Source organism: Python bivittatus, unplaced genomic scaffold (genome assembly GCF_059951505.1).
Source record: "Python bivittatus isolate LINGU-HERP-01145 unplaced genomic scaffold, Pbiv_v1 ctg000070_np1212, whole genome shotgun sequence".
In the NCBI taxonomy this organism is placed as follows: Eukaryota; Metazoa; Chordata; class Lepidosauria; order Squamata; family Pythonidae; genus Python; species Python bivittatus.
Window position 1 is genome coordinate 3551585 of NW_028277034.1, and position 18529 is coordinate 3570113.

The 18529-nt window shown below is 35.7% G+C and overlaps 1 protein-coding gene across 2 annotated transcripts in view; it reads right to left on the reverse strand.

The window, feature by feature from the left end:
* The window catches only part of SGCZ (sarcoglycan zeta), a 201225-nt gene that overhangs the window by 39248 nt on the left and 143448 nt on the right, over positions 1–18529 (reverse strand). The window contains exon 4 of one of the 2 annotated variants that reach the window (XM_088131110.1): positions 1899–2021. The exons of the other annotated variant lie outside the window; for it this stretch is intronic. Within the exon in view, the coding sequence (XP_087987236.1) occupies positions 1899–2021 (123 nt within the window). The remainder of the gene's footprint in view (positions 1–1898; positions 2022–18529) is intronic. 2 annotated transcript variants of the gene reach the window in all.

The following is an 18529-nucleotide window of genomic DNA, read 5'->3' on the forward strand; positions in this document are numbered from 1 at the left end:
ACTTGTACATACAGGAATGTTAGATTTTTACAACTCTTTTTCCAGGCTGTAACATGTCACACACACAGAACTGTAACTTTCAAAAGGCTAACTTATAAGTGGAAAATGTATTAAGTTGTATATAAAAACCAGAACCAACTTTAAATGGTTTTCAATAAATCATAGTACCCTAAATCCAATCTTTCATTTTAAAAATCTAACTTTATTTCTCAAGGATATATTCCTTATTCAAAATTAATATAGTAAACAGTTGATAAATTTTGCAATTTTTAATTATTTTGAAGTCCACTTTTGATAAATCTTTTAATATGTGTTTTGGAAGTTTGAATCCATTGCTTGCTATATACTCAATATTTATCTGAATTCTGAGTTTATGCTGTAAATTTTTGTTTGGATTTTATTCTTGCAATTTTCAAATTCTTTTTTCCTCTCCTCTTTCTAATGGAAATATTTGTTTATAAGTAACTGGGCAACATAAAGTATAATATTTGCCTGGTGATGTTTTTTAGGAAGATTTAAAAATGGCCATTTTCCCTTGAAACAACTGCATCAAGAATTTCCACTACTCATTAAAGAATCCATGTCTTGTTTTTCAAACTTCTATATAAGCCTGAAAATTGATATGGCTACTTTAATGAGTAACTGAGAGTTCCAAAGTAGTAACAGAAAGTCGTTTTGCATAATAAGCCCTACAATAAGGGCTCTAAAAATTTGGTATTGCATTCACATATTTTTTTAAATCCTATTGTATTTTTATATTAGTTTGTGATATCTATCTATCTATCTATCTATCTATCTATCTATCTATCTATCTATCTATCTATCATCAATCTAATCTTCACTCCCAAACAGGTACTCATTTCATGAAGGTTTTGCTTGTTAAAAATAGGTTTGTTTGTAATTTTTCTATTTTCTTTATGTAATGAGTTGATGTATGTTTTTTTCTGATTTTATTTTGGAATGGTACTCTAAACTTTGTGGGGAGGGGAGGAAAGAGAATTTTAAAATACAACTGTGTTTCAATTAACATATTTATTTGGAAAATATAAATAAGGTAAATCTCCATTAAAATATAAACCAGTCAACCATTTATGCTGATCAAGTTGATCAATATGTATCAGTGAATCCAAATAGTATCCCTGAACAAATACAGTCTTTTATTAGAGATTGTTTAAAATTGTGAGAGAAATCATCCCTGGAATTCAACAGTTCTGACTTTACTGATTGAAGATGCACCTCCTTTAATAATAACTCTTGACTGAGTACTTTAAGTGTATTAGTCTTAAATCACAGAGAAATTAGAGTTGACATTTTGAGTACATATAACTATATAATGACAACTTTTATGATGGTGAAGGGTAGTATCTAACTAAACCTTTAAAGGGCAAAAGAACAAGAAATGAATATTGTAACTTGCAAGATAAAATTGCTTTTGAAAGATGTAGCTCTGCAATAGAAGAAAATTACTGTTCTTAATTCACAGTATCATGAAAATATATCTATTGGTACAAATCTTGAATGCAGTGATGGATAATAGGGTTCTCCCTCTTTCCAAGATATGTCACAGATATATAGAACTTGTATACCCCCCCTCCAAAATTTACCTCTCACCCCTATAGGTGATTCCTCAATCTCAGGTCTTCTACCAGAGGCCTGAGAGTCTGAGGGTTCTGCGCAGTATCTGAGCTGTTCCTAGCACTGCACTCTTCTGGACAGAGAGCTCTGATGTTGTTCCTGGGATCTGCTGGAGCCACTCTCCCAGCTGAGGAGTCACAGCCCCGAGGGCTCCTACCAGCACTGGGACCACTTTGGCTTTGTATACACACACACACATGTGCATGGACACGCACACACACACACAATCATTTTGCATTAGGGACTCCACTCTTACTACCTACCGGTGACCTTCAGTCTGTCTGCCCCAATGACAATCTCTTCTTCATCAGCAGAGAAAAGCACCCTACCATCTTCACTTGAGCTAACTTCAAACCTTTTACACTGGGCTTCTACAGCATCAGCACCTAAAAGAGAGAAAACAGAGTCTTAGGTCAGGCCCCAAAGGTCTCTTTTCTACTTTCTCATAACTTTTGACAATATTCCTTTTAGATTCAGATTTTGGGGCTACTTACACTAATTCTATATATGAATCTCTTTTATAGACTGCACCTGCTAAGAATGAATTTGATTTTCCAGTAATAATCAAATTCAGTGTTTGATCCCTATGACCTAGCTATATATCCTACCAATTTATTTATTACGGTTTATGAATCTAATTCAAACTCTTTTAAAAAAATATTTTTACATGACATTACATCCCAAAAGTGTAAGAGGAAATCTTGTTTTGCACCACAAGAATGTTTATAAATATATTGTAAACTGTTCATAATATAAAGATTTTTCTGTTAGGCATAAGAACTGTAATATTATTTTATTAATATTATTCAATTACTAACTGTACTGTTCTTATTAACTGTAATATTATTCTCTTGCTAATTTACTACATATATTTCTGCTTTCAATCCACAAGAATAATGAACAAAGCTAGTGCAACGGCCTGAATAAGCTAAACATTTATGTTTCAATAATGCATATTAGTTTGTTGAAAGTTAAACATTACTTATAATCAAAGTTCAAGTTCTTAAATATTGACAAGCTCTTAATAAATTATTCATTGAATAGTGAGCAAGGGCCAGGACAATGATCTGGATAAATTGCCAATACTTATTTTTTTTGCTACACATATTGACTGCTACCAAATCAGATTTCTCTCTAATACATATTTCATGCTGTTAAACCTTTTATTTACAATTTACTGCATGTGACTCTTTTTTGTTTTAGTTTGCCTAAATCTAGCCTAAATTGATTTAATCATTTACAAATAATTTCTATGAATGGACCATCACATAAAAGTTCCTGTTATTTTCAGATGAAGTATCCACTATTAAATGGAAATAAAGAAATGATGGGAATGTTCCCCTTCTATTTGCTAAGGTGTTATTTTTAAGGTTTTTTTTTTAGGTTTTTTTATCCAGCCTTTATTACTTTATAAGTAACTCAAGGGTTAATATTAGACAGCGAACATACCTAATACTCCTTCCTTCTCCTATTTTTCCCCACAACAACAAACCTGTGATGTGGGTTGGGCTGAGTGGCCCAAAGTCACCCAGCTGGATTTTCATGCCTAAGGCCGGACTAGAACTCACAGTCTCCCGGTTTCTAGGCCAGCACCTGAACCACTACACCAAACTGGGTCTCTAATTTAAAATTATAAATAACCTTCAATCATTCTATCAAATCTCCTGCCAGGAATAAAATCTGGCTAGTGTTTGTCCTTTTCCGAAAACATCTATAGTGAAGGGATGGACAGGCATAGTGTTTTATTTTGAAATAGCCAGGACCAGTTTAGAAAATGGGGGGGGGGGGGGGAGAGGGTCAGCATGGCTATTAATTGGGCCTTTAAAAGTTCAGAAAAGATAGAAGAGATCTCTTCGTCAATTTTTTAGGACGGCTCCTAAAAAGTACAGCTCCTGTTTTTTTCCTATTAATTGTTAAATTTGAAAATTTTGGCCACCAAATCCTACATGCCAATAAAATCCATCTAAGACCACATTTACCAGGCCATTCCATGCAGTTGAATAAATCTAAGAATAAGGAATCTATTCATTTGCTTTATTGAAAATGCTAGGGTTGCATCTTTCCATGCAACTGTTGTAGCAAAATTAAAGCTGCAATAAATTTGAGGAGGTAAATGTTTTAAGTTTTTTTCTTTTTTTACTAAGTGACATTTGAGACCATCATCAAGGATAATGCAAAGCATCTTAGTAAACCAAAAGGGATGCTAGCAGAGTATTGATGGAAATGGGTTATCTTCTCTCCATATTGTCCATCAGAGACCATGATATCCGATACACCATCTTCTTCTGCCCATCCCTTAAAAAGTTGTCTAAATATATTGCTTGCTTTTCTGTTGAAACAGACAACAGGCAAAATTTTTCATCCCTGCATCCATTGAAGAAAAGCCATACCTGCAGAATCTGTGCAATTGCTATCAAAGGTATAAGGAGCTTCATTTCAAACAGAAAATGCTTTGATTCACATCCGCATAGAATTTCTTTCTAATCCAGAAAATTAACCCATTTATTTGGGATAGGAATCCTATTCAGTGGATTAGGAGATATTAATTTCTGTCTATGTATGTGCAGGTGCTGAAGAAGAGTGCATTTAATGACTCAGTGGTCCAAAGAAGGTCCCACATTAATTTTATAATGATGGGACAAAACCATTTTTGCCTCTTCAATATAATTTTGTTATATTCATTAACTATAATATGGCATACCACTATGTCTCTGGCATTCAGAAATGGGAATATGGAGTTTCTTTTTCCTTGTTTGATAATGGACTACAAACTGTCCTCTCAGTTCTTTCCCTTACAGTCTAGATAGATACTTCACTTCACAACTACAGTTAGAACTGGAGTCTTGTAAGATGGAGATTATTTGGAAAGAGAAGAGACTATGTCTATCCTGTGAATGTGAACATGTATATCCATGCATATCAGTAATCAGGAGAAAAAAGCAATGCCAAGACATAAATAAATATATATATATATTACAGAAAAAATGAATTGAAAGATTCTTAAGATCAATCAAAAGGGACAGGAAATGTCCAATTTTCAATCTCCATTGCTCCAAATACTTAACAAGCTAGCAAAACAAATGAACAGTAATATTGCTCTGGCTACTATCTTGAAAAAAGGCAAGAAAAATGATGGCATGTGATTTACCAATTGGCATGTTTGGATTGGCACTTTAGACATTGTTATCTGAAGTGAGAAATAGATTTAAATTTGACACAATTTAAAAGAATGAACATTAAAAAGAAGTAACAGGGACCTTAAATCAAAAAATAAGATGCAAAACTGAGAGTGTGTTAGAAAAGGGAAGGTGAGAGCACATTAGCCAAGAACTGTAACTTCTTTTGAAAGATCAACAGATTTGTCTATAGGATTAATGAACTGAAAACTGTCAAGAATCTGTAATCTGGAAGTTTGTTATGAGCCATGGTTATAATTCTTTCCAAGTTTGAGGCAAGTTAAATATGACTTGTCTCTGTGTCAGTTCACCATCATGCCAGCCAGCCTTCCCTAAAATTGTGCCCTATTTTTCTAAACCAGAGATTGGGAACCTTGATTCTATGGGACCGATGCAGCCTGGGAGATCTTCTCACCAAATCCACCAAATGTTGACTAGATTCCTTTCTTCATAGTGCTCCCCCAAGACCACAGTTGTACAGGAACAAAAGGAAAATCCTTTTCTCCATGCAGATAGCCAGGAAACAATCTAGCCCTAAGGACAGTTTGCCTCTCTACTTTAAACTGTAACCATGTGAAGAAAGGGATGGGGTGTTCAGTAACACTAGAGTTTGAAACATCATTGACCTTCTATTTTTGTGAATGCTTAGCAGATAATCCAGTACAGAAAAGGATTTAGAAAATGGTCTTCTTAAGCATCTTGGTTCATTCCATGGAGTTTGGAATGATTTGGAACTCCATTTTCTCTGGCAGCAGGAAAAGCACCAGGTGATGCAAGATCCCACTAAAAGGCTTGTGTAGACAGCAGGATCAATAGTTACTGTTATTAATCTCTTCCTCTTCCTCCTTCTCTTCCCCAACCTTTCATAACTGAGTTCAAGGTGGTGAACATTGATATTATTCTTATAACTCTGTGAACCCCATAGGCAATTATAGCCCCAAATCACTCAATAAATGATGACCATGGATGGGGGGACTTGAATCTGGGTCTCCTAGATGACAGGCCCACAACTTACTCACTACACCAAGAGGCCTCTCTCTCTGATTTCTTTTTCCTGCAGCTCTTCAGAAAATTATAATGTGGAAAAATGGAGTTCATGGGGACTTCCCTAATTTCACAAAAGTTATAAACTTTGAGGCTACTTAGTGAAAACAAATTTTCCCAAGGAAAATTTAGGAACTGACAATGCCAAAATGAGGGGAGAGGAGAAGAAGTACACCCATCACTAAGATTTTGCCGATCTGTTTGAGCTCTATGAAACAGCAGACTGATCCCAAACAGTTTGCCAATTTTTATTGCTGGAATTAATATCTGACTCCTTTTATGTTGTGGAAATATGAAAGTAGAACGTTTAGGCAGTAGTGTTCATGGGATGTGTGTGTGAAAAATTCAAGATGGTGGGCATGGCAGCATGAACAAAGACCCTCCTCTTTGTATGTGTAATATTGACACACATACTTTATAAAGGGAGGATCACAGAGTCCCAACTGCCTTTTGGACTAGTTTGGGAATGTTAAACACAATTATGATTCCTAATGTTTATGTTTGAAAATTTCAACTGAACATTTATTTACATTATTGAGATACGGACTGACTGTTCATCGCCTCTCAATAAATCCATTAATTCTGATAGTAATTGTTTTGTAAGTGTTTTATAGTGCTACCAAGCTTCCTTTAGGATTGATTTCCTAGCTCTCTTTCCATTTAGATTTGCTGATTACAAAGCAAGACTAAAAGCAAAGGAACAGATAAGGGCATTTAGAATAATTTACTTTATAGCCCGCTATAACATTCTGCTGTCTATGTTAACTCTATAACCTTTCTCCATTTTAAATTGGAAGCCCATGACTGATGATAGGCTATAATTTGCATATAGAATCAGTTAACATTCTCTGGATCCCTCTAAAATAATTTCAATTAAATTATTTATTTTATTGATATCTCCAAAGAGCTAACAAGAAGGCGGCAGTATTTTTTCACTTAATACACCAATGTAAATATTCTGAATTTCCTCCTGCAGCTTGAAGTGTTTCAATAAAAGGAAATAGAACGGTGAATATTTGTTTAATGTCATAGTTCCCATTCATAATTAGATGGCATTTGTTACCTTATGATTATGATGATGAGGTCAAGAACAGATACTCAGTAAGGTACAAAAAGTCTCAAACTGGGTTTCTGGTACTGGGACTTAAGAGTTTTATTCTAAAAGACCATCATGTTGCCTTGCCAGAGCACACAACAAGCAAGTTTGCCTTCAGTTGTATTTGAGCACCATTATTAATAATGGCCAGAGAAGGTCATTATCTGTGAAGCTTTCAGATGATATAAGGGGCCAACCTGGACCCAAGAACATTATAGATTAAGGCTGTACAAGGTGGGTATGAAGTGGCTCAATGTGACACTTTACACTGCAGGGAAGTAGTGGGTAGGGCAGATATTGCTTTGTGATACTTACCTCAGATGGGGGCTTTAATCAAACCAAAGCACCTTTCATATATGCACATTCTATACTACAAGTGTACACCAATTTGCCTTCTCAGTGCAAGCCATTGGTTATTTAATCTCCAAGAGGTGCTACTGGAATTTCATCCACTGTTAAGTGTTTGTTTCTGAATATGAGAACATCCTGACTTTGTCTCAGTAAAATGGATTAATCAAGAATGGAAATATTTTGAGAGACTCACTGAAGTGGAAAAATAAGTGTTTGGGAGCATAAAACATTGGATGTAAAAAATATCTGATACTAGTAGGGACAGAAAAGGCTTCTGCCTGAAAGCATTAAGAGATGTTATCTTGGACTCAGGTGAGTGATATAATCCAGACTTAGATATTCAGCAGCAGGTGATTTATGGACTTCTTTATTGGTATGGCCTCAGTGCAGTAAATCAAGTCCTTGTCCAAGGATTGCCATTCCTATTCAGAGTTTTCCAACCTACAGGTTCTATTGTAAAAGTGGATGCACTGCATGGGTGAGGCCATAACACAGTCATTTCCACTGCTCCAATCCATATGACCAGCGGCTAATATGGAATAGTAGGTTAGAATACAGTTGCTATGCCAACGATTAATAGACATTAATGGCAGATTTACTGCACCCAAATGCAAGCCATGCAGCAGATGGTAGAGGCCACAGGGCCATGGTGATATCACACCAAAGGGAAAGGCGCAAATGGGAGAGAGTGATAAATCTTACTATTATGAAACTTTACTCAGTTGAATATATACATGTTGAAAATACAGGAACACATGAAACAAATTTATTTCAGAAGATCATGACTGTCTACACTGTTTAGTTCACATCGTTATTAATGAATTCACTTGAAATTGATATATATTAGTATAAATGGCATACAACAGAGCAGCAGAGTGAATTCATTAGAGCAAATTGCTTACAAAAAATGAAGTTATTAGGAAATATTAGGAAATTATATGCGTTAGGAGAAATGTGTGTATAAAAAATTGTATTTTCATTTTTTTTTTTTGTACTGAGGTAGAAAGAGGATGAAATGAGCTTGAGGCTATTAAAAAAATGACAATAATAAAATAAAATGAAGAATTTCACCCAGCCCTATATCACAAATGTTGGAATACAGTCAGATTTTTTAAAAATGTTCCAGAATCTTCGTAATAAGCATAAGAACAACAAAATGAATTATCAGGCACAATCTTCTAATTATGGTTTAATTAGTAGATCCTTCCTCTATGAAAATCAAGCATTCAAAGAAATACTGTATTCAAAGTGAAGATAAATAAAATATAAAGAATTGTCACAGATGTTTAGAACTGTTTACAAAGTTGACTTCATAAACAGGAGTACCGGAAAATAAAAGGCATCCACATAGATAAAAAGAGCTTTCCGTGACCTAAGAATGCTTTCCTCTTTTTAAATAAGGTATTTGTATGTCAGAATAGGACCCTCTAGCATAGGGTGTCAAGATGGATTTTTTTCTAACTTCCTTTAGTCAAATTTGTCCAATGGAGGCTGCAGAAAAACCAGACCAGCAAATAATTGTCTACAGTACTTAAAAGTAGGCCATGTGGTTCCCTTAGGCTGGGCTACAGTTTCAGCAGCAAAAGAATTAGCTACTTTATTTATCTAATAATAAATTAGATTTATTTTTTTCTACCTGGATTGTTCTAATTCTTAGTTTCTTGGTCTATGGATATGTTGATAATTTTCTAGGCATGTGTCTAGAATTTCATTTGATCCGTATTTTAAGTGAATTGACCCGAAACACATTGCATGGATTAATACTATTTTCCTTTCCTTTTAGCACAAAAACAAAATTCTCTGAATTTTTCAGTAGAGTTCTTGGCTCAGAAATATACCTAAAATGAAGTTCAAGTTTTAGGATAGAACAAATTCAAAATTGCAAACTCTTGAACAGATAAACGTTTTTTTGGATGATAGATGGATGCAAAAATGAGTGAATACATCTGACATTGTATTGTCGAAGGCTTTCATGGCTGGCATACAATGGCTGGTGTGGGTCTTCCGGGCTGTGTGGCCGTGTTCTTGAAGTTTTGTTTCCTAACGTTTCACCAGCATCTGTGACCGGCATCTTCAGAGAGCAGGAGCACAGACAGGAGCAGTTATCTCTGTGCCCAGGGTGATGTGATCCTGTATTTATAGAGATCTGAGGGGGGGGGGATTGGGCGTGTGTGGTGGGGTGGTTAGGGGGAATGTGGGGGGGTGTGGGGTTTGGGTTAACGAGTGGCTGCTTGTTTTGGTGTCAGAATCTGTGTGTATCTTCCTGGGGATTAGGCAGGGTTTTTTCTTCTATTGAGTTGTTAACGAGTGGCTGCTGGGGGTGATTAGTATGTTCATTGTGTGAACTACTCACACGTCCTGGTGGTTGAGCTGAGTTCATTGACCTTTTGCAGGCTGTATTTTTCAGGATTGGTAGCCAGGTTTTGTTGATTTTTAGACTCTCCTCTTTTTTATTGAAGCTGTGCTGGTGTTTGTGAATCTCAATGGCTTCCCGGTATAGCCTGGTATAGTGGCTGTTAGTGTTGTCCAGTATCTCTGTGTTTTCAAATAGGATTTTGTGTCCAGTGTGCTTGAGAGCATGTTCAGCTACTGCAGATTTTTCTGGTTGCTGTAGTCTGCAGTGTCTTTTGTGTTCTTTTATCCTGGTATGGATGCTGCGTTTTGTGGTCCCGATGTATACTTGCCCGCAACTGCATGGTATGCGGTATACTCCTGCGGTGGTGAGGGGATCCCTTTTGTCTTTTGCTGATTTTAGCACTTCTTGTACTTTTCTGGTGGGTCTGAAGATTGTTTGGAAATTGTGTTTTTCCATCAGATCTCTATAAATACCCACAAAAGGGTCACATCACCCTGGGCACAGAGAGAACTGCTCCTGTCTGTGCTCCTGCACTCTGAAGATGCTGGTCACAGGTGCTGGCGAAACGTTAGGAAACAAAACTTCAAGAACACGGCCACACAGCCCGGAAGACCCACACCAGCCAACATCTGACATTATTATAGAAGTAGATGATTCATTCACCATTCATCATTACACATTTCAGTCTTTTAAGATTTGCAATAATGTGTAGAAAAATTATTGCCCATCTACTGTTTGTATATTTACTAGAATATATGTATATGTATATGATTACATCATTATAATATATAATTAAAGCATAGAAAGTAGATCAAGCAAGTAAATGTCATCTGCTCTAAAAGCAGTAGCTTTAAGGAAATGCCTAAGACTAGCATATTCCTGTAAGTATGAAACTTAATTGGTATTCCTAGGGCTATTTACCTGGAAGAAAAAGTTCAACTGAGCTTAAGAGGATAGTTGTAGGGAACATGTGGCACTCCAGATGTTGCTGAACTACAATTCTCAACATTCTTATCTATTGGCCATGTTTCCTATGGCTGCTGGGAGTTATAGCTCAGCAACATCTGGAATGCAATAGGTTTTCTACCCCTCTAGTAGAACTTGTGTTTCAGAAGGATAGTGCTGGGATTTATTTTCTGGATGTTTCTTTCTTTCCAATAATTTGCTTATGGTATATTAACTAAGGAATACTCACAAAATGGGAGAAGAAACTTTTTCCAACTGTATTGCTTCTTTGGGGACAGAAACTATAAGTCTGTTTTAATAAACTGATAACCCGTCATGGTATATAAAAACATTTTTCAGATTTATAATATTAAATATCTTTTCCAAGATGCAGGTCTCTTTCAGGTTAACACTGATAAAGCTTCAAATCTTACTGGCCATCAGAGAATTGGTGCAATTTTTCCCCAAATGGAAATGTAATGTAAAAACACAAGAGACATTGTATAAACTGAATATGTGTGAGTAGAGTTGTAACTTATTTCATTAGCAGATAGAAATGGGCAAGTCTCTGTTTAATTTATAGGTGAACTGGAAGTTCTTCTGTAATGAGCACTCATGTATACTTTGGGTGGGTAACCCATGATCCACAGGCAATATTTAGTCTCAAATTTTGGTGCCTTCCTCTCCTTAGTCTAGCTGCACTTTTCAGTTGCATTTCAAAAGATAAGATAAAAGGTGGATAAACTTCAGTGATAGGCTTAGCTTGCATACAAAAGTGAAAAGCAAACCACCCAAACTAAAATCAAACCTTCGAACTTTTCCAAACAAACAAAAAACTCTTGTGTTCTAAACCTCTGTCTCTGCCCTCTGTAGAGTTGGAAAGAAACAAAAAGATCATCTTGTCCAATTGTCTATAATGTGCAGAAAAATCAAGTAAACCATCCATGTATTTATTTATTTATTGAATAGGTACAGCCTCCTAAATCATTGAACGGCTTAAGCTGGCATGGTGGATAAACCACAGTATAACAGTAAAAGAAGTAAATAACAAAGAACCATCCAGGAAATACAATAAATTAAAATAAAGTTTAGAAAACCCTGTGGCCATGTGAAGTAGATGTCCACCCTCTTCTTAAAAACTCACAACTTCCATAAGTAGACTGTTCCATTGTTATATGGATCCTGCTGTCATAATGTCTTTCTGTCATTGCTGCATCCAATCTGGATCTTGGTTATGGACTTTTTTGAAAGAAAAATGTGTATCTAGCTACCAAAATGTTGCGTGTCTCTGATATTCAGACACCAGAGGCCTCAGGTATTCTTAAAATGGCATACTTAATATTTAACAATTTTATCACTCAGAAAATGACACATATCTTGGTTAAACTAGCATTACTCAGTTTATATCTGATATTAAAGAATATGTGATCTTCTGTTTAGGTATTTATCATTTGATCTTGTGTGTACTGAAACCCATACACCAAAGTCTTACATGTGATAAGAAATACATGTACATACTCACACAGATACATTAAACAAAATTTTAAGATCAATATATCTATAGACAATGGAAATGCTCAAGAGTGACTCAATATAGTGCCCCAAACAACATCAAGAACCAGTAAATGAAAAGTCACTCTGTATCTCTGTTGGCCAATTTCAACTTTCAGAAAAGCTATAATCAGTCTCAAGCTGCAGTGTATTAGATAAGAATAACCAATAATAATAATGAAAAAATGTATCTCAAAGTCCCAGCACCATCTGCAAGATATTAAACAGCATTGCTATTTCCACATCAAATCCCTCCTTGAATGACTGAATTCTTGTTTAAGCATTTTGATTTAGTTACATACTCAACAGGATTTGGAAGATGGAAATTGCAAATGCTTGACTAAGGAACAGACAATCCCAGTAAAAATTCTGAACAATGCAGAAAGAATATCACTTGTACATTAACAGGAAGTGCTGAATGCAGCATCGTCTTTGCCAAATACATATATCCTCTTGAGACTGCATTGTGGAATCACAGCAAACACCTTATTATATTCTAAATGTGTGAAGTATGGGCTGCATTTTCTAAATGCATTCTTGAGCTTGATTTGACTCCCATTCAATGCAATTAGATTTTGTCTTACAGTCTTTAATAGATGTTAGATTCATCCTCCTAGTGCTGGAGCATCTGGAAGACAGCACTTCAGTGAAATTGGTTACAATTAAGAGATTTAAGTAGGTACTCAGGAATATTATAATAGGATTGCTATTATAGGCATAAAAAATGTACATGATATAAATATAAAATAAAAAATGTATATATTTAAAATAATGTTTATGTCACTTAGTCATCAGACACGTGAGATTTAAAGTTCTAAAAGAACCTCACAACACCATTCCAACATAAAATCAATATAGAAAATCCCAGAACAAATCACTGTCATCTAATGAGGATCCTCAATTCCAGAAGCCCAGCAGAAGAGGGCTATGTAGTAATTTATCAAAATTCAGTGATATGGCAAAAACCATCATCAGTAAAAACACATCAAAAGGCTCCAAATCCAAACAGACTGGATTAAAAAGTCTAGGAACATAAAAATGTATTTCTCAGGAAGAAAATTATATCAGTGTAATTCAGGCTAAGTCTTTCTTCAGTTCTACTCTAGTTGTTGACATAAATGCTTCATTGTATAACCCCCTTTGAAAACGAAGAAGCCTGTACTCCATACCCCAAAAGGGGAGACCTACTGACACTGACATCGATTTTGTCAACCATCCACCTTTGAAGATCAACCAGGGTTCACCACGTATACCTTTCCTCTCTCAAGTTTAATTATTTTAACAGGTCCGCCACCAGTGCAGAAGTTAGATCTCCCAGTAGACTTAAATCATTTTAGGTCTTGATGTGCCATCAAGAATGGAATTCTTTCACATTCGTCCTGACTAGCATAATATAGAATGACTGACCCTTGTATAGAATTGACACAAACTGACAAAGGCCCATCATTGTCATGGAAGGCCTAAACTCCTGAGTTCTTAATAATGAGTGGGCAGAAGCATCTGACTACATTTTTAATCCAAATGCAGCATTGCAAAACCAGGGGAAAATGCCAGATTCAAAGATAAATATATTCTGATTTGTACATTAGTCTATGGGGTACAGATAAGGTCAGTGCACAAGCATCATTATCTTTCATAGAGCATTGCAGGTCCTTTACCACAATTATCATCCATATTCAATGTCATGCTCCTCTTATTAAAATGGGAAACAAGATTACCCCATATCACCCCAAGTAACCAATAATAAAATAATAATCTATACACTACACTGAGCCAGTGCTATATAAAGTGGGCTGAAGCCTTCAAATCAAATCATGCTATTGCATTATAAGGACAAGGGACTGAGTGTCAACATTTCCTTTTGGGGAAGTGAAGGCTATCAATGGTTTTAAGAATAATCAAGAAGAAAGCAAAACAGTGAATAGATAACTCCAGAGAATGGGTCAAACTGAGATGCAAACATTCATGCTCAAGGAACTGTACGTGTAACAAACACTGCTTGTTAACGAGTTTAGAAAGTAATACACACCTAATCATTAGTTATAAAGAAATCATTACACTAGAATTTTTGTATCTGTTACAAGCATACACACATACAGTGTGATATGCCTCACTTAGCTCTGGCTCTGGCTTCCCAGAAATTTCCATTTCTGATGCTAAACCATGGCAGATCAGTTTATGTTAGCATAGACAGGAAAGCAGATCTTCTAAGAAAGATGCTTGTGTGGCGCCTCTTCGTGCTCTGGACACTTTTTCTCCTACTCTGTAATGCTGGTCATCATCATCCTGTATCACCACTTCAAGCAACAAGGCAGTAAAGTGGCAAAATTGTGCAGTAAAACAGCTTAGGAGACAAAAGCTGGGCTCAATGATCATTTAAATGTTGGACCACCCCACCCATTTTGATTAGATATGCCTGCAGAATGGAAGACTATTTTAAAATAAACAAAATTACTTTTCCTGGAACCTGCATCCTTAGATTACCTGAGCTCGGCACATCAGCCAATATCCCGCAGCACAATTTTTCCAGGCTTCTGTCACAACTATGCAGTTCTAGCAGCTGACCCAGGGGAAAAGACAATAGAGGCTGGTATCCCTGCTAAAAAAACCCCTAACAAATGGTATTTGTACATTTTTTCAAACCCCATGTGCAAGCAGGGGTCTCTACATGGCAGGACTGAGACCTGGAATTGAAGCTGAAATAAATTAGGAGGGAATGCGACTGTGTGTAGAACTCCAAAGCTAGAGACCTTGGAGTAACTATTTGCCTCTTGCTCATCTTTTTTGATAGTCCAGTGTATCTTTGGCTTCCCCTGATTCTTCAGAAGTACTAGTAACCATACTCCAATCTACACAGAACCTGCTTTAATTAAATATAAAAAGATTACTCTGCATCTCACCCATGCTACAGTTTGTGCTGGTAAAAGAGAAAAGCCTCCCAGGATCAGCTGCAGCACCCATTGGTCCACAAGGCTCAGCCTCATTGTCTTATTGTTCCTCATCTTATTTTCCATTGGCTGTACTGCTTACCGATTGACTGCTCTATTAGTTACTCTAAAAACTTGCCAGGTGTTAAATTAAACTTACTTGAATGAAATCCCTGGATTCTTGATTCCCTCCCTCTCTTCTTAAAAATAGGCATTGAGTTTGACCTGCTGCAGTCCTCTGAGACCTTACCTGTCATCCAAGTTCTCAGAAATAATTGCTAGTGGTGCCAGTCCCTTCCCTGCTATCTGCTTTAACACTGGAAGGTGAATTTCACCACAGTGCCCAAGGATTTGAAATATGCTCATATGAGATGGTTTTAACTGTTGCTTTTCCAACTCCATCTTTCAACTTTTCCAGTCGCAAGCAAAATCCTGCGATAGGGCAAGCATTTATGGATTTTAATAATTGTTTTTAAATGGAAGATAGAGAGATAGAGAGATAGATTCAGGTGTCAAGTATCTTGCAGGAATAACAAAGTAGAACACACAGGAATAAGTTGGTAAAATGTAATAGATGGAACATTGATTTTCCACCTTGTTTGCTTTCCCTCCTTATCTAGATCTTATTTCTGCAATTTTATATTACTGTATGATTGTGTATATGTATGTGTGTGTGTGAATCTTATCCTTCCTTCCTTCACTGAGAGATTCAAAATAATACATTTAAAGCATTGCCTCCCTATAGCTAAATGCAACAGAAATACATAATAGAATTATTACAATGCTTTGGATTTTAACTGGGAAGAGTTTTTTCAAAATGCACAGAAAAAAGATTCAGTCAAACTGAATAATGCCATTTGGAAAGATCAAATCTTAATCAAGCAATGAAAATTAAGCAATCTTCATATATCTATATATATGTTATTAAAATCCATATATATATACTCCTACTTAAATATGATACGGAGACTGAACAAATAAATAATTGCATGCTTAAAGGGATGCAAAAATTTTAAAGAAACAGTCACAAGACAGCAATGGGAAGAATTAAGGAACACATCTATAACATTTACTCCAAGTAATAATCTAAAAGAAAACTGGTATAAAATGTCTTACAGATAGTATACAACGACATCAATATTTTCCAAGATAGACAAATCATACAGTAGTAAACGTTGGAAAGGCCATGAAACAGAAGTAACATTTTATGACATGTGGTGGCCATGTAAAAAACACCAAAATATTGGAGAGACATACTTAGTACATTCAGAGAATTTTAGAAATTAAATTTGAAATGAAATCACATTTTTTTTTACTATGTATAATCCCAAAATATATTAATAAAAAAATATCATAATATATTGAGATCCATGCTCAGAACCGTGAGGATATACTTTGCTTAGCATTGGACAAAAGATACAATGCCAGTGATATCTGATTGGTAACTTAAAGTTAGAGAATGTGCAACAAATACAAACATTTACAATATGGTTTTTAAGGAGGTTTAAATGTTTATAAACACTGCAAAATGGTCAGAATTCAGAGAAGGGGATGTTAGAGATCTTTTCCAGGCAGGACTCTTCTTTCTCTTTTCTCCCCCCCCCCTTTTTTTTTACTACTCATAAGTAGCAAAAATATAATAATATAGCAGAGACTTTAGTATTAAGTTCACAGATATAAACTTTTTTTCACATTACAAAATAATACAATGAACTTTGCAACTTCTTATTTAGCATTAACTGTACAATTTAAGCAACTCTATCTTCATTTATATCTTAGCAATCATATTCAACATGGTTATAAATTTTCTATTTTGAAGGGTTTCATTTGTTTTAATCCTCACAGTTTTAATAGCTTCCAATTTCTATTGTATAAATACCACTGTACTTAACTATTATTTGTACTCTATAACGTATTATTTATATTCGAAAATAAAACATTTAATGTTTTTTTAATTTGAAAAAAAAGAAAGGAAAGAAAACTAAGCAATCTTCCAACTAGATGCCCACCATCAAAAACATCTCCTCTCATCTGCCAATCATCTTTAGGCATAATGTGAAATTATCTTCAATCTATATTACCATCCTGTTCTCTATTGGAAGACATAGAGAGGCCGGTAAATATCTTGTCTGGGTTTTTTTTCCCGTCCATTGGGAGGACTAAAAACTGGGGAAGTGGAGAAGAAGAATGCTTCAAATGTTCCAGATCCTACATCTCACTCTTTCTCCACTGAGCTTAAAGCACACCTTAATGTGGCTTCCATGTGATCTTCCCACCCAAAAAGATTAAGAAAGCGCCACAGAGGTGGGGACAATAATAATCATATATTTACCCTTATAGGAACAAAAATAGTTGGAGAAAGCAGCTAATTATGATTAACAAAGCAGCAGCTGGAATGTAGGGAACTGGTTGAGCATTTTAGTTTTTCTATTAATTTGCTGCTCCTTGTAATTGCATTTCAACAACAAATGACGGCATATACTGTACATATCCATGTCTCATCTAATTTTGCCCTAGTTGGCCTGGACATGGTTAGTTTTAGTTAAAACAGCATGGAGTGCTTTTGTTTAAACCATTTAATATTTTTCAGATGTTCAGATATTTGCAGATATTCATTCACGTTGTTAGAATTCTTGAAGCTGATAATAATACCATCCCACTAGTTTTAATGTTTGAGGGAAGAACAGAGATAGATGAATGTGGATTCAGTCATTCCATATGCAGGGATTAATACCATGCCAAAATCTGTCTCCCAATTCTCTGAAAGTTTTCCTTGCCTGTGAAAGAGGCTTCTGTCTTCAGGCCACAGCTAGGGATGAAAAAGAGGTCACTGAAATCAAGATCTGGGAAAGGTCTGGGTAAGTATAAGTGTGTGTGTGTGTGTGTGTGTGTGTGTATCTATTTCCCTGTTATTCTATATATCCCAGAGAATTTGTCTTTCGTTGGTAGTAAAGTGTCTCAGACTTATCCAGTTTGCATTTGTCTTTCATATTCTTGCATGCCAGTGAAAAAAAAATCTTTCAAGTATTATTTACATGGGGAGATGTCTCCACCTTAAGCGGCGTTCTTGGTGTCTGGTGTGCTCAGCTTTTGGCTTAACCAGATTTGCTTGTCTGTTTGCAAAGTACACCTAAAGCTACAAATAGTTTGCCTCCCATTTGTTTATAAATGGCAGGGAGGGCTTCAAATAAAGGTCTTCTGGATGATCGTATCTGAGATTTTCTCATTGTGTGCTCCCTCCTCCTCCCCTAACACATAAAAACTTGTTCAAGTGGAGTTCAACATCTGGTGACTTTGTGGTCACACTGATGTACAGTAGATTTCTTGGCAACTGTACAGAGGTGGCATACCATTGTCCTCTTCCAGAAGTTTTCTTAACTTCCCAGTGTAAGCTGCATCCCTAAGATTTCCTGATGCTAACTGAACAATGTTTTGCTTTTTTTGAGAT